Below are 17792 nucleotides of genomic sequence, written 5' to 3' on the forward strand. Positions count from 1 at the left end.
CGCAGACACGGGGAGAACGCGCAGACACGGGGAGAAGGTGCAGACACGGGGAGAAGGCGCAGACACGGGGAGAACGCGCAGACACGGGGAGAACGCGCAGACACGGGGAGAACGCGCAGAGACGAGGAAAACGCGCAGACACGGGGAGAACGCGCAGAGACGAGGAGAACGCGCAGAGACGAGGAGATCGCGCAGACACGGGGAGAAGGTGCAGACACGGGGAGAACGCGCAGACACGGGGAAAACGCGCAGACAGGGGGAGAACGCGCAGACACAGGGAGAACTCGCAGACACGGGGAGAAGGTGCAGACACGGGGAGAAGGCGCAGACACGGGGAGAAGGTGCAGACACGGGGAGAACGCGCAGACACGGGGAGAACGCGCAGACACGGGGAGAACGCGCAGAGACGAGGAGAACGCGCAGACACGAGGAGAAAGTGCAGACATGGGGAGAACTCGCAGACACGGGGAAAAGGCGCAGACACGGGGAGCACGCGCAGACACGGGGAGAACTCGCAGAGACGAGGAGAACGCGCAGACACGGGGAGAACTCGCAGAGACGAGGAGAACGCGCAGACACGGGGAGAACGCGCAGACACGGGGAGAACGCGCAGACACGGGGAGAACACGAAGACACGGGGAAAACGCGAAGACACGGGGAGAAGGTGCAGACACGGGGAGAAGGTGCAGACACGGGGAGAAGGAGCAGACACGGGGAGAAGGTGCAGACACGGGGAGAACGCGCAGACACGGGGAGAACGCGCAGACACGGGGAGAAGGTGCAGACACGGGGAGAAGGCGCAGACACGGGGAGAACGCGCAGACACGGGGAGAACGCGCAGACACGGGGAGAACGCGCAGAGACGAGGAAAACGCGCAGACACGGGGAGAACGCGCAGAGACGAGGAGAACGCGCAGAGACGAGGAGATCGCGCAGACACGGGGAGAAGGTGCAGACACGGGGAGAACGCGCAGACACGGGGAAAACGCGCAGACAGGGGGAGAACGCGCAGAGACGAGGAGAACGCGCGGACACGGGGCGAAGATGCAGACACGGGGAGAACGCGCATACACGGGGAGAACGCGCAGACACGGGGAGAACGCGCAGACACGGGGAGAACGCGCAGACACGGGGAGAACGCGCAGGCACGGGGAGAACGCGCAGGCACGGGGAGAACGCGCAGGCACGGGGAGAACGCGCAGGCATGGGGAGATCGCGCACACACGGGGAGAACGCGCAGACACGGGGAGAACGCGCAGACACGGGGAGAACTCGCATACACGGGCAGAAGGTGCAGACACGGGAAGAAGGTGCAGACACGGGGAGAACGCGCAGACACGGGGAGAAGGTGCAGACACGGGGAGAAAGCGCAGACACGGGGAGAACGTGCAGACACGGGGAGAACGTGCAGACACGGGGAGAACGTGCAGACACGGGGAGAAGGCTCAGACACGGGGAGAACTCGCAGACACGGGGAGAAGGTGCAGACACGGGGAGAACGCGCAGACACGGGGAGAAGGTGCAGACACGGGGAGAACGCGCAGAGACGAGGAGAACGCGCAGAGACGAGGAGAACGCGCAGACACGAGGAGAAAGTGCAGACATGGGGAGAATTCGCAGACACGGGGAAAAGGCGCAGACACGGGGAGCACGCGCAGACACGGGGAGAACTCGCAGAGACGAGGAGAACGCGCAGACACGGGGAGAACTCGCAGAGACGAGGAGAACGCGCAGACACGGGGAGAACGCGCAGACACGGGGAGCACGCGCAGACACGGGGAGAACTCGCAGAGACGAGGAGAACGCGCAGACACGGGGAGAACTCGCAGAGACGAGGAGAACGCGCAGACACGGGGAGAAGGTGCAGACACGGGGAGAAGGAGCAGACACGGGGAGAAGGAGCAGACACGGGGAGAACGCGCAGACACGGGGAGAAGGCGCAGACACGGGGAGAACGCGCAGACACGGGGAGAACGCGCAGACACGGGGAGAACGCGCAGACACGGGGAGAACGCGCAGAGATGAGGAAAACGCGCAGACACGGGGAGAACGCGCAGAGACGAGGAGAACGCGCAGAGACGAGGAGATCGCGCAGACACGGGGAGAAGGTGCAGACACGGGGAGAACGCGCAGACACGGGGAAAACGCGCAGACAGGGGGAGAACGCGCAGACACAGGGAGAACTCGCAGACACGGGGAGAAGGTGCAGACACGGGGAGAAGGCGCAGACACGGGGAGAAGGTGCAGACACGGGGAGAACGCGCAGACACGGGGAGAACGCGCAGACACGGGGAGAACGCGCAGAGACGAGGAGAACGCGCAGACACGAGGAGAAAGTGCAGACATGGGGAGAACTCGCAGACACGGGGAAAAGGCGCAGACACGGGGAGCACGCGCAGACACGGGGAGAACTCGCAGAGACGAGGAGAACGCGCAGACACGGGGAGAACTCGCAGAGACGAGGAGAACGCGCAGACACGGGGAGAACGCGCAGACACGGGGAGAACGCGCAGACACGGGGAGAACACGAAGACACGGGGAAAACGCGAAGACACGGGGAGAAGGTGCAGACACGGGGAGAAGGAGCAGACACGGGGAGAAGGAGCAGACACGGGGAGAAGGTGCAGACACGGGGAGAACGCGCAGACACGGGGAGAACGCGCAGACACGGGGAGAACGCGCAGACACGGGGAGAAGGTGCAGACACGGGGAGAAGGCGCAGACACGGGGAGAACGCGCAGACACGGGGAGAACGCGCAGAGACGAGGAAAACGCGCAGACACGGGGAGAACGCGCAGAGACGAGGAGAACGCGCAGAGACGAGGAGATCGCGCAGACACGGGGAGAAGGTGCAGACACGGGGAGAACGCGCAGACACGGGGAAAACGCGCAGACAGGGGGAGAACGCGCAGAGACGAGGAGAACGCGCGGACACGGGGCGAAGATGCAGACACGGGGAGAACGCGCATACACGGGGAGAACGCGCAGACACGGGGAGAACGCGCAGAGACGGGGAGAACGCGCAGGCACGGGGAGAACGCGCAGGCACGGGGAGAACGCGCAGGCACGGGGAGAACGCGCAGGCATGGGGAGATCGCGCACACACGGGGAGAACGCGCAGACACGGGGAGAACTCGCATACACGGGCAGAAGGTGCAGACACGGGAAGAAGGTGCAGACACGGGGAGAACGCGCAGACACGGGGAGAACGCGCAGAGACGAGGAGAACGCGCAGACACGGGGAGAAGGTGCAGACACGGGGAGAAGGTGCAGACACGTGGAGAACGCGCAGACACGGGGAGAAGGTGCAGACACGGGGAGAAAGCGCAGACACGGGGAGAACGTGCAGACACGGGGAGAACGTGCAGACACGGGGAGAACGTGCAGACACGGGGAGAACGTGCAGACACGGGGAGAAGGCTCAGACACGGGGAGAACTCGCAGCCACGGGGAGAAGGTGCAGACACGGGGAGAACGCGCAGACACGGGGAGAAGGAGCAGACACGGGGAGAACGCGCAGAGACGAGGAGAACGCGCAGACACGGGGAGAAGGTGCAGACACGGGAAGAAGGTGCAGACACAGGGAGAACGCGCAGAGACGAGGAGAACGCGCAGACACGAGGAGAAAGTGCAGACATGGGGAGAACTCGCAGACACGGGGAAAAGGCGCAGACACGGGGAGCACGCGCAGACACGGGGAGAACTCGCAGAGACGAGGAGAACGCGCAGACACGGGGAGAACTCGCAGAGACGAGGAGAACGCGCAGACACGGGGAGAACGCGCAGACACGGGGAGAACGCGCAGACACGGGGAGAACGCGCAGACACGGGGAGAACACGAAGACACGGGGAAAACGCGAAGACACGGGGAGAAGGTGCAGACACGGGGAGAAGGAGCAGACACGGGGAGAAGGAGCAGACACGGGGAGAACGCGCAGACACGGGGAGAACGCGCAGACACGGGGAGAACGCGCAGACACGGGGAGAAGGTGCAGACACGGGGAGAACGCGCAGACACGGGGAGAACGCGCAGACACGGGGAGAACGCGCAGAGACGAGGAAAACCAGCAGACACGAGGAGAACGCGCAGAGACGAGGAGAACGCGCAGACACGGGGAGAAGGTGCAGACACGGGGAGAACGCGCAGACACGGGGAAAACGCGCAGACAGGGGGAGAACGCGCAGAGACGAGGAGAACGCGCGGACACGGGGCGAAGATGCAGACACGGGGAGAACGCGCATACACGGGGAGAACGCGCAGACACGGGGAGAACGCGCAGACACGGGGAGAACGCGCAGGCACGGGGAGAACGCGCAGGCACGGGGAGAACGCGCAGGCACGGGGAGAACGCGCAGGCACGGGGAGAACGCGCAGGCATGGGGAGATCGCGCACACACGGGGAGAACGCGCAGACACGGGGAGAACTCGCATACACGGGCAGAAGGTGCAGACACGGGAAGAAGGTGCAGACACGGGGAGAACGCGCAGACACGGGGAGAACGCGCAGAGACGAGGAGAACGCGCAGACACGGGGAGAAGGTGCAGACACGGGGAGAAGGTGCAGACACGTGGAGAACGCGCAGACACGGGGAGAAGGTGCAGACACGGGGAGAAAGCGCAGACACGGGGAGAACGTGCAGACACGGGGAGAACGTGCAGACACGGGGAGAACGTGCAGACACGGGGAGAAGGCTCAGACACGGGGAGAACTCGCAGACACGGGGAGAAGGTGCAGACACGGGGAGAACGCGCAGACACGGGGAGAAGGTGCAGACACGGGGAGAACGCGCAGAGACGAGGAGAACGCGCAGACACGGGGAGAAGGTGCAGACACGGGAAGAAGGTGCAGACACGGGGAGAACGCGCAGAGACGCGGAGAACTCGCAGACACGGGGAGAAGGTGCAGACACGGGAAGAAGGTGCAGACACGAGGAGAACGCGCAGACACGGGGAGAACGCGCAGAGACGAGGAGAACGCGCAGACACGGGGAGAAGGTGCAGACACAGGGAGAACGCGCATACACGGGGAGAAGGATCAAACACGGGGAGAAGGCGCAGACACGGGGAGAAGGCGCAGACACGGGGAGAACGTGCAAACACGGGGAGAACGTGCAGACACGGGGAGAACGCGCAGACACGGGAAGTACGCGCAGACACGGGGAGAACGCGCAGACACGGGGAGAAGGATCAGACACGGGGAGAAGGATCAGACACGGGGTGTACGCGCAGACACGGGGAGAAGGATCAGACACGGGGAGAAGGCACAAACACGGGGAGAACGCGCAGACACGGGGAGAAGGATCAAACACGGGGAGAAGGCGCAGACACGGGGAGAAGGCGCAGACACGGGGAGAAGGCTCAGACACGGGGAGTACGCGCAGACACGGGGAGAACGTGCAAACACGGGGAGAACGTGCAGACACGGGGAGAATGCGCAGACACGGGGAGAACGCGCAGACACGGGGAGAAGGATCAAACACGGGGAGAACGTGCAGGCACGGGGAGAACGCGCAGGCACGGGGAGAGCGCGCAGACACGGGGAGAGCGCGCAGACACGGGGAGAGCGCGCAGACACGGGGAGAGCGCGCAGACACGGGGAGATCACGCAGACACGGGGAGAAGGGGCAGACACGGGGAGAACGCGCAGACACGGGGAGAACTCGCAGACACGGGGAGAACGCGCAGAGACGGGGAGAACGCGCAGAGACGTGGAGAACTCGCAGACACGGGGAGAAGGTGCAGACACGGGGAGAAGGTGCAGACACGGGGAGAATGCGCAGACACGGGGAGAAGGCGCAGACACGGGGAGAACGCGCAGACACGGGGAGAACTCGCAGAGACGAGGAGAACGCGCAGACATGGGGAGAACGCGCAGACACGGGGAGAACGCAAAGACACGGGGAGAACGCGAAGACACGGGGAGAAGGTGCAGACACGGGGAGAAGGAGCAGACACGGGGAGAAGGAGCAGACACGGGGAGAAGGTGCAGACACGGGGAGAACGCACAGACACGGGGAGAACGCGCAGACACGGGGAGAAGGTGCAGACACGGGGAGAACGCGCAGACACGGGGAGAACGCGCAGACACAGCGAGAACGCGCAGACACGGGGAGAACGCGCAGACACGGAGAGAACGCGCAGACACGGGGCGAAGATGCAGACACGGGGAGAAGGTGCAGACACGGGGAGAAGGTGCAGACACGGCGAGAACGCGCAGACACGGCGAGAACGCGCAGACACGGGGAAAACGCGCAGACAGGGGGAGAACGCGCAGAGACGAGGAGAACGCGCGGACACGGGGCGAAGATGCAGACACGGGGAGAACGCGCATACACGGGGAGAAGGATCAAACACGGGGAGAACGCGCAGACACGGGGAGAAGGATCAGACACGGGGAGAAGGATCAGACACGGGGAGAAGGCGCAGACACGGGGAGAAGGCGCAGACATGGGGAGAACGTGCAGACACGGGGAGAACGTGCAGACACGGGGAGAACGCGCAGACACGGGGAGAACGCGCAGACACGGGGCGAACGCGCAGACACGGGGAGAACGCGCAGACACGTGGAGAAGGCGCAGACACTGGGAGAACGCGCAGACACGGGGAGAACTCGCAGACACGGGGAGAAGGTTCAGACACGGGGAGAACGCGCAGACACGGGGAGAACGCGCAGAGACGAGGAGAATGCGCATACACGGGGAGAAGGTGCAGACACGGGGAGAAGGTGCAGACACGGGGAGAACGCGCCGAGACGAGGAGAACGCGCAGACACGGGGAGAAGGCGCAGACACGGGGAGAAGGAGCAGACACGGGGAGAACGCGCAGACACGGGGAGAACGCGCAGACACGGGGAGAACGCGCAGACACGGGGAGAACGCGCAGACACGGGGAGAACGCGAAGACACGGGGAGAAGGTGCAGACACGGGGAGAAGGAGCAGACACGGGGAGAAGGAGCAGACACGGGGAGAACGCGCAGACACGGGGAGAACGCGCAGACACGGGGAGAAGGTGCAGACACGGGGAGAAGGCGCAGACACGGGGAGAACGCGCAGACACGGGGAGAACGCGCAGACACGGGGAGAACGCGCAGAGACGAGGAAAACGCGCAGACACGGGGAGAACGCGCAGAGACGAGGAGAACGCGCAGAGACGAGGAGATCGCGCAGACACGGGGAGAAGGTGCAGACACGGGGAGAACGCGCAGACACGGGGAAAACGCGCAGACAGGGGGAGAACGCGCAGACACAGGGAGAACTCGCAGACACGGGGAGAAGGTGCAGACACGGGGAGAAGGCGCAGACACGGGGAGAAGGTGCAGACACGGGGAGAACGCGCAGACACGGGGAGAACGCACAGACACGGGGAGAACGCGCAGAGACGAGGAGAACGCGCAGACACGAGGAGAAAGTGCAGACATGGGGAGAACTCGCAGACACGGGGAAAAGGCGCAGACACGGGGAGCACGCGCAGACACGGGGAGAACGCGCAGGCACGGGGAGAACGCGCAGGCACGGGGAGAACGCGCAGGCACGGGGAGAACGCGCAGGCATGGGGAGATCGCGCACACACGGGGAGAACGCGCAGACACGGGGAGAACTCGCATACACGGGCAGAAGGTGCAGACACGGGAAGAAGGTGCAGACACGGGGAGAACGCGCAGACACGGGGAGAACGCGCAGAGACGAGGAGAACGCGCAGACACGGGGAGAAGGTGCAGACACGGGGAGAAGGTGCAGACACGTGGAGAACGCGCAGACACGGGGAGAAGGTGCAGACACGGGGAGAAAGCGCAGACACGGGGAGAACGTGCAGACACGGGGAGAACGTGCAGACACGGGGAGAACGTGCAGACACGGGGAGAAGGCTCAGACACGGGGAGAACTCGCAGACACGGGGAGAAGGTGCAGACACGGGGAGAACGCGCAGACACGGGGAGAAGGTGCAGACACGGGGAGAACGCGCAGAGACGAGGAGAACGCGCAGAGACGAGGAGAACGCGCAGAGACGAGGAGAACGCGCAGACACGAGGAGAAAGTGCAGACATGGGGAGAACTCGCAGACACGGGGAAAAGGCGCAGACACGGGGAGCACGCGCAGACACGGGGAGAACTCGCAGAGACGAGGAGAACGCGCAGACACGGGGAGAACTCGCAGAGACGAGGAGAACGCGCAGACACGGGGAGAACGCGCAGACACGGGGAGAACGCGCAGACACGGGGAGAACACGAAGACACGGGGAAAACGCGAAGACACGGGGAGAAGGTGCAGACACGGGGAGAAGGAGCAGACACGGGGAGAAGGAGCAGACACGGGGAGAACGCGCAGACACGGGGAGAACGCGCAGACACGGGGAGAACGCGCAGACACGGGGAGAAGGTGCAGACACGGGGAGAAGGCGCAGACACGGGGAGAACGCGCAGACACGGGGAGAACGCGCAGACACGGGGAGAACGCGCAGAGACGAGGAAAACGCGCAGACACGAGGAGAACGCGCAGAGACGAGGAGAACGCGCAGAGACGAGGAGATCGCGCAGACACGGGGAGAAGGTGCAGACACGGGGAGAACGCGCAGACACGGGGAAAACGCGCAGACAGGGGGAGAACGCGCAGAGACGAGGAGAACGCGCGGACACGGGGCGAAGATGCAGACACGGGGAGAACGCGCATACACGGGGAGAACGCGCAGACACGGGGAGAACGCGCAGACACGGGGAGAACGCGCAGGCACGGGGAGAACGCGCAGGCACGGGGAGAACGCGCAGGCACGGGGAGAACGCGCAGGCATGGGGAGATCGCGCACACACGGGGAGAACGCGCAGACACGGGGAGAACTCGCATACACGGGCAGAAGGTGCAGACACGGGAAGAAGGTGCAGACACGGGGAGAACGCGCAGACACGGGGAGAACGCGCAGAGACGAGGAGAACGCGCAGACACGGGGAGAAGGTGCAGACACGGGGAGAAGGTGCAGACACGTGGAGAACGCGCAGACACGGGGAGAAGGTGCAGACACGGGGAGAAAGCGCAGACACGGGGAGAACGTGCAGACACGGGGAGAACGTGCAGACACGGGGAGAACGTGCAGACACGGGGAGAAGGCTCAGACACGGGGAGAACTCGCAGACACGGGGAGAAGGTGCAGACACGGGGAGAACGCGCAGACACGGGGAGAAGGTGCAGACACGGGGAGAACGCGCAGAGACGAGGAGAACGCGCAGACACGGGGAGAAGGTGCAGACACGGGAAGAAGGTGCAGACACGGGGAGAACGCGCAGAGACGCGGAGAACTCGCAGACACGGGGAGAAGGTGCAGACACGGGAAGAAGGTGCAGAGACGAGGAGAACGCGCAGACACGGGGAGAACGCGCAGAGACGAGGAGAACGCGCAGACACGGGGAGAAGGTGCAGACACAGGGAGAACGCGCATACACGGGGAGAAGGATCAAACACGGGGAGAAGGCGCAGACACGGGGAGAAGGCGCAGACACGGGGAGAACGTGCAAACACGGGGAGAACGTGCAGACACGGGGAGAACGCGCAGACACGGGAAGTACGCGCAGACACGGGGAGAACGCGCAGACACAGGGAGAAGGATCAGACACGGGGAGAAGGATCAGACACGGGGTGTACGCGCAGACACGGGGAGAAGGATCAGACACGGGTAGAAGGCACAAACACGGGGAGAACGCGCAGACACGGGGAGAAGGATCAAACACGGGGAGAAGGCGCAGACACGGGGAGAAGGCGCAGACACGGGGAGAAGGCTCAGACACGGGGAGTACGCGCAGACACGGGGAGAACGTGCAAACACGGGGAGAACGTGCAGACACGGGGAGAATGCGCAGACACGGGGAGAACGCGCAGACACGGGGAGAAGGATCAAACACGGGGAGAACGTGCAGGCACGGGGAGAACGCGCAGGCACGGGGAGAGCGCGCAGACACGGGGAGAGCGCGCAGACACGGGGAGATCGCGCACACACGGGGAGAAGGGGCAGACACGGGGAGAACGCGCAGACACGGGGAGAACTCGCAGACACGGGGAGAACGCGCAGAGACGGGGAGAACGCGCAGAGACGTGGAGAACGCGCAGACACGGGGAGAACTCGCAGACACGGGGAGAAGGTGCAGACACGGGGAGAAGGTGCAGACACGGGGAGAATGCGCAGACACGGGGAGAAGGCGCAGACACGGGGAGAACGCGCAGACACGGGGAGAACTCGCAGAGACGAGGAGAACGCGCAGACATGGGGAGAACGCGCAGACACGGGGAGAACGCAAAGACACGGGGAGAACGCGAAGACACGGGGAGAAGGTGCAGACACGGGGAGAAGGAGCAGACACGGGGAGAAGGAGCAGACACGGGGAGAAGGTGCAGACACGGGGAGAACGCGCAGACACGGGGAGAACGCGCAGACACGGGGAGAAGGTGCAGACACGGGGAGAACGCGCAGACACGGGGAGAAGGCGCAGACACGGGGAGAAGGCGCAGACACGGGGAGAACGCGCAGACACGGGGAGAACGCGCAGACACGGCGAGAACGCGCAGACACGGGGAGAACGCGCAGACACGGAGAGAACGCGCAGACACGGGGAGAAGGTGCAGACACGGGGAGAAGGTGCAGACACGGCGAGAACGCGCAGACACGGCGAGAACGCGCAGACACGGGGAAAACGCGCAGACAGGGGGAGAACGCGCAGAGACGAGGAGAACGCGCGGACACGGGGCGAAGATGCAGACACGGGGAGAACGCGCATACACGGGGAGAAGGATCAAACACGGGGAGAACGCGCAGACACGGGGAGAAGGATCAGACACGGGGAGAAGGATCAGACACGGGGAGAAGGCGCAGACACGGGGAGAAGGCGCAGACATGGGGAGAACGTGCAGACACGGGGAGAACGTGCAGACACGGGGAGAACGCGCAGACACGGGGAGAACGCGCAGACACGGGGAGAACGCGCAGACACGGGGAGAACGCGCAGACACGGGGAGAAGGCGCAGACACTGGGAGAACGCGCAGACACGGGGAGAACTCGCAGACACGGGGAGAAGGTTCAGACACGGGGAGAACGCGCAGTCACCCGGGGAGAACGCGCAGAGACGAGGAGAATGCGCATACACGGGGAGAAGGTGCAGACACGGGGAGAAGGTGCAGACACGGGGAGAACGCGCAGACACGGGGAGAACGCGCAGAGACGAGGAGAACGCGCAGACACGGGGAGAAGGCGCAGACACGGGGAGAAGGCGCAGACACGGGGAGAAGGAGCAGACACGGGGAGAACGCGCAGACACGGGGAGAACGCGCAGACACGGGGAGAACGCGCAGAGTCGAGGAGAACGCGCAGACACGGGGAGAACGCGCAGACACGGGGAGAACGCGCAGATTCCGCACAGACATTGCGGTTATTCAGTTTATTCATAATAGCAAAACAGTTTTCTTTCAAAAAAGGTATTGTAGCCACTTAAAATGGCCAACTCCCGATTCAAAATGGCGAACGGCAAAGGCTGATGGGAAAGTCAGCCAACAGGACAAAATCGAGCAGCTGCAGGTTGGCTGTGTATTTACCTCTGGAAAGGCCAGACAATATCGATATCAGCAACCATCAGCATAACAAAACACCAGCCACCTGCATACTAATGAGCAATCCCCAGGAACAATACACTTCAGCAGTCAAGGGCATTCAGCCTCTGATCTCCGGGTAAGCGTTCTCCAAGGCGGCCTTCAGGACGCGCGACAACGCAGAATCGCCGAGCAGAAGCTTATAGCCAAGTTCCGCACACATGAGTGCGGCCTCAACCGGGACCTGGGATTCATGTCACATTACATTCATCCCCCACCATCTGGCCTGCGAAATCCTACCAACTGTCCTGGCTTGATGTAATTCACACCTCTTTAACCTGGGGTTACCCCATCTCTGGATCTGTAAAGATTTAATCACCTGCTAATGCTCGCATTCCTAGCATTGTTTGGCATCTTTGAATTTGTCTATATATGTGTTTCTGGAACAGACCTCTTCATTCACCTGAGGAAGGAGCAGCGCTCCGAAAGCTAGTGACATCGAAACAAACCTGTTGGACTTTAACCTGGTGTTGTAAGACTTCGTACTGTAATCTATTCTATTAGCCTGGGGCTCAGCATTCTCCTCCACAACATTATCTTTTTCCTGAGTGAATACTGACGAAAAATATTCATTTAGTATCTTGCCTATCTCTTCAGACTCCACACACAACTTCCCATCCCTGTCCTTGACTGGTCCTACTCTTACCCTAGTCATTCGCTTATTCCTGACATACCTATAGAAAGCTTTTGGATTTTCCTTGATCCTACCTGCCAAATACTTCTCATGTCCCCTCCTTGCTCGTCTTAGCTCTCTCTTTAGATCCTTCCTCGCTACCTTGTAACTATCCATCGCCCCAACTGAAACTTCACACCTCATCTTCACATAGGCCTCCTTCTTCCTCTTAACAAGAGATTCCACTTCTTTGGTATCCCACGGTTCCCTCGCTCTAAGCCTTCCTCCCTGCCTGACCGGTACGTACTTATCAAGAACACGCAGTAGCTGATCCTTGAACAAGCCCCACTTATCCAGTGTGCCCAACACTTGCAGTCTACTTCTCCACCTTATCCCCCCCAAGTCACGTCTAATGGCATCATAATTGCCCTTCCCCCAGCTATAACTCTTGCCCTGCGGTGTATACTTATCCCTTTCCATCACTAGCGTAAACGTCACCGAATTGTGGTCACTGTCCCCAAAGTGCTCTCCTACCTCCAAATCCAACACCTGGCCTGGTTCATTACCCAAAACCAAATCCAACGTGGCCTCGCCTCTTGTTGGCCTGTCAACATAGTGTGTCAGGAAACCCTCCTGCACACACTGTACAAAAAACGACCCATCTAATGTACTCGAACTATATCATTTCCAGTCAATATTTGGAAAGTTAAAGTCTCCCATAATAACTACCCTGTTACTTTCGCTCTTATCCAGGATCATCCTCGCCATCCTTTCCTCTACATCCCTAGAACTATTTGGAGGCCGATAGAAAACTCCCAACAGGGTGACCTCTCCTTTCCTGTTTCTAACCTCAGCCCATACTACCTCGGAAGATGAGACCCCATCTAGCATCCTCTCCGCCACCGTAATACTGCTCTTGACTAGCAGCGCCACACCTCCCCCTCTTTTGCCTCCTTCTCTGAGCTTACTAAAACACCTAAACCCTGGAACCTGCAACATCCATTCCTGTCCCTGCTCTATCCATGTATCCGAAATGGCCACAACATCGATGTCCCAGGTACCAACCCATGCTGCCAGTTCCCCTACCTTATTTCGTATACTCCTGGCATTGAAGTAGACACACTTCAAACCACCTACCTGCACACTGGCCCCCTCCTGCGACGTCAAATCTGTGCTCCTGACCTCTATACTCTCATTCTCCCGTACCCTAAAACTACAATCCAGGTTCCCATGCCCCAGCTGCATTAGTTTAAACCCCCCCAGAGAGCACTAACAAATCTCCCCCCCAGGATATTTGTGCCCCTCAGGTTCAGATGTAGACCATCCTGTCTGTAGAGGTCCCACCTTCCCCAGAAAGAGCCCCAGTTATACAGAAATCTGAATCCCTCCCGCCTGCACCATCCCTGTAGCCACGTGTTTAAATGCTCTCTCTCCCTATTCCTTATCTCACTATCACGTGGCACGGGCAACAACCCAGAGATAACTCTGTTTGTTCTAGTTCTGAGCTTCCATCCTAGCTCCCTGAAAGCCTGCCTGACATCCTTGTCCCCTTTCCTACCTATGTCGTGAGTGCCAATTACTTGGACTTGAACCTCGTGGTGGTATCATAAAGATACCTGGCGACTCGAGAGCAAAGGTAATAAAACAGAGCAATTGAACTAAGGCAAAGTTAGCAACAGTATGAAACTTGTGTCTGTTGATGTTCAGAGAGATCTGGGCGTGCTTGTACAAGGAACATCAGAAAGTTAGAATGCAGGTACAGCCAGCAATTAGAAAGGCACATGGCATGTTGGTCTTTATTGCAAGAGGATTGGAATACAAGAATCTTGCTCGGATTCTACAGGTCTTTGGTGAGACGACGTCTGGAATAGTGTGTGCAATGTTGGTCTCCATGTTCAAGGAATTGGAGGTGATGCAGCGAAGGTTCACTTCACTAGTTGCTGGAATGAAAGGCTGAGTAAATTGGGTTTCTATTCTCTGATGATTAGAGAGGTAATCTCATTCAAAGATCTAAAGGGACTTGATAAGGTGGACAGAGAGGTCGTCTCTCCTGGCTGGGGAATGTAGAACGTGGGAACAATTGTTTGCGCTGAGATGAGGAGAAATTAAATCATTGACGAGCAGAGCATTGTGAACCTTTGGAATTCTGTACTCCAGGTGGATACGGAGTCTTCTTTGCTGAGTATATTTAAGGCTGAGATGGACAGGTTGTTAGTCTCGCAGGGAACCAATGGATATGGGCAGTGAGTGAGAAAGTGGAGAGAAGGCCAATGATCATCCATGAACATACAGCATGACAAAGCCAAGTGACCATAGACTCCTAACCCACTCTTATCTTTTCATGAAGTCGGCGCTCACAATGTAATGTAGTCAGTGCTCAAACCACGCTACCCAGCTGTGAGTTCATGAATGTTGAGATGTAAAAGGAACCCACCTGTAAAGTGATAAGCCCCCAGAATGTCTTGCAGAGTCTTCACCCTCTCTTTCAGCAACGTGGTACGAACATCCACCTGGTCCGACTGTGGTGTTGAGATTGCGCGTGTCTCTGCAAGGATATCCAACATGGGCTGCACATAAAGAGTCCAGGTGTGAGTATGGGATGGTGGAACCAACACTGAGCTGTCTATAGACAATATTGCACCTCACCCTGATATTGAACCATTGAAACATAGTGACACAGAAAGAGGCCATTCAGCCTATGTTTGTACTGACCCAAAAAAAAGGAGAAATTACCGGTCATTTTAATCCCTGGTCCGCAGCCCTGCAGGTTACAGCACTCACACTGACCGCACCTCGCCCCGACCGCACCTCGCCCCGACCGCACCTCGCCCCGACCGCACCTCGCCCCGACCGCACCTCGCCCCACCCGGACCTCGCCCCGACCGCACTCGCCCCACCCGGACCTCGCCCCGGCCGCACTCGCCCCGACCGCACTCGCCCCGGCCGCACTCGCCCCTACCGCACTCGCCCCGCCCGGACCTCGCCCCGCCTGCCCGGACTGCACTCGCCCCGACCGCACCTCGCCCCGACCGCACCTCGCCCCGACCGCACCTCGCCCCGACCGCACCTCGCCCCGACCGCACCTCGCCCCGACCGCACCTCGCCCCACCCGGACCTCGCCCCGACCGCACTCGCCCCACCCGGACCTCGCCCCGGCCGCACTCGCCCCGACCGCACTCGCCCCGCACGGACCTCGCCCCGACCGCACTCGCCCCGCCCGGACCTCGCCCCGCCTGCCCGGACTGCACTCGCCCCGACCGCACCTCGCCCCGACCGCACCTCGCCCCGACCGCACCTCGCCCCGCCCGGACCTCGCCCCGACCGCACTCGCCCCGCCCGGACCTCGCCCCACTCGGACCTCGCCCCGGCCGCACTCGCCCCGACCGCACTCGCCCCACCCGGACCTCGCCCCGACCGCACTCGCCCAAGCCGCACTCGCCCAGGCCGCACTCGCCCAGGCCGCACTCGCCCCACCCGGACCTCGCCCCGACCGCACTCGCCCCACCCGGACCTCGCCCCGACCGCACTCGCCCAGGCCGCACTCGCCCAGGCCGCACTCGCCCAGACCGCACTCGCCCCACTCGGACCTCGCCCCGGCCGCACTCGCCCCACCCGGACCTCGCCCCGACCGCACTCGCCCCACCCGGACCTCGCCCCGACCGCACTCGCCCAGGCCGCACTCGCCCAGGCCGCACTCGCCCCGGCCGCACTCGCCCCGGCCGCACTCGCCCCGGCCGCACCTCGCCCCGACCGCACCTCGCCCCGACCGCACCTCGCCCCACCCGCACCTCGCCCCACCCGGACCTCGCCCCGGCCGCACTCGCCCCACCCGGACCTCGCCCCGCCCGGACCTCGCCCTGCCCGGACCTCGCCCCGACCGCACTCGCCCAGACCGCGCCTCGCCCCGACCGCGCCTCGCCCCGACCGCGCCTCGCCCCGACCGCACTCACCCCGCCCGGACCTCGCCCCGACTGCACTCGCCCCGCCCGGACCTCGCCCCGACTGCACTCGCCCCGACCGGACCTCGCCCCGACCCTACTCGCCCCGCCCGGACCTCGCCCCGACAGCACTCGCCCTGACCGCACTCGCCCCGCCCGGACCTCGCCCCGCCCGGACCTCGCCCCGACAGCACTCGCCCTGGCCGCACTCGCCCCGCCCGGACCTCGCCCCGCCCGGACCTCGCCCCGACCGCACCTTGCCCAACCCGGACCTCGCCCCACCCGGACCTCGCCCCGACCGCACTCGCCCTGCCCGGACCTCGCCCCGCCCGCCCGGACTGCACTCGCCCTGCCCGGACCTCGCCCGACCGCACCTCGCCCCGACCGCACCTCGCCCCGACCGCACTCGCCTGGACCTCGCCCCGACCGCACTCGCCCCGACCGCGCCTCGCCCCGACCGCGCCTCGCCCCGACCGCGCCTCGCCCCGACCGCACTCACCCCGCCCGGACCTCGCCCCGACTGCACTCGCCCCGCCCGGACCTCGCCCCGACTGCACTCGCCCCGACCGGACCTCGCCCCGACCCTACTCGCCCCGCCCGGACCTCGCCCCGACAGCACTCGCCCTGACCGCACTCGCCCCGCCCTCGCCCCGCCCGGACCTCGCCCCGACAGCACTCGCCCTGACCGCACTCGCCCCGCCCGGACCTCGCCCCGCCCGGACCTCGCCCCGACCGCACCTCGCCCAACCCGGACCTCGCCCCACCCGGACCTCGCCCCGACCGCACTCGCCCTGCCCGGACCTCGCCCCGCCCGCCCGGACTGCACTCGCCCTGCCCGGACCTCGCCCGACCGCACCTCGCCCCGACCGCACCTCGCCCCGACCGCACTCGCCTGGACCTCGCCCCGACCGCACTCGCCCCGACCGCGCCTCGCCCCGACCGCGCCTCGCCCCGACCGCACTCGCCCCGCCCGGACCTCGCCCCGACCCTACTCGCCCCGCCCGGACCTCGCCCCGACAGCACTCGCCCTGACCGCACTCGCCCCGCCCGGACCTCGCCCCGCCCGGACCTCGCCCCGCCCGGACCTCGCCCCGCCCGGACCTCGCCCCGACCGCACCTCGCCCAACCCGGACCTCGCCCCACCCGGACCTCGCCCCGACCGCACTCGCCCCGCACGGACCTCGCCCCGACCGCACCTCGCCCAACCCGGACCTCGCCCCACCCGGACCTCGCCCCGACCGCACTCGCCCTGCCCGGACCTCGCCCCACCCGGACCTCGCCCCGACCGCACTCGCCCTGCCCGGACCTCGCCCCGCCCGCCCGGACTGCACTCGCCCTGCCCGGACCTCGCCCCGACCGCACCTCGCCCCGACCGCACTCGCCTGGACCTCGCCCCGACCGCACTCGCCCCGACCGCGCCTCGCCCCGACCGCGCCTCGCCCCGACCGCACTCACCCCGACTGCACTCGCCCCGCCCGGACCTCGCCCCGACCCTACTCGCCCCGCCCGGACCTCGCCCCGACAGCACTCGCCCTGACCGCACTCGCCCCGCCCGGACCTCGCCCCGCCCGGACCTCGCCCCGACCGCACCTCGCCCAACCCGGACCTCGCCCCAC

The 17792-nt window shown here is 63.7% G+C and overlaps 1 protein-coding gene across 1 annotated transcript in view; it reads right to left on the minus strand.

The window, feature by feature from the left end:
• Positions 1 to 14802, minus strand: part of cenpo (centromere protein O) — a 90628-nt gene extending 75826 nt beyond the window's left edge. Inside the window, exon 1 of the mRNA XM_072515500.1 lies at positions 14673 to 14802. Within this exon, the coding sequence (XP_072371601.1) occupies positions 14673 to 14802 (130 nt within the window). The remainder of the gene's footprint in view (positions 1 to 14672) is intronic.
• Between the last annotated feature and the right edge of the window lie 2990 nt (positions 14803 to 17792).

This window comes from Scyliorhinus torazame, chromosome 1 (assembly GCF_047496885.1).
Source record: "Scyliorhinus torazame isolate Kashiwa2021f chromosome 1, sScyTor2.1, whole genome shotgun sequence".
NCBI classification, from domain to species: domain Eukaryota; kingdom Metazoa; phylum Chordata; class Chondrichthyes; order Carcharhiniformes; family Scyliorhinidae; genus Scyliorhinus; species Scyliorhinus torazame.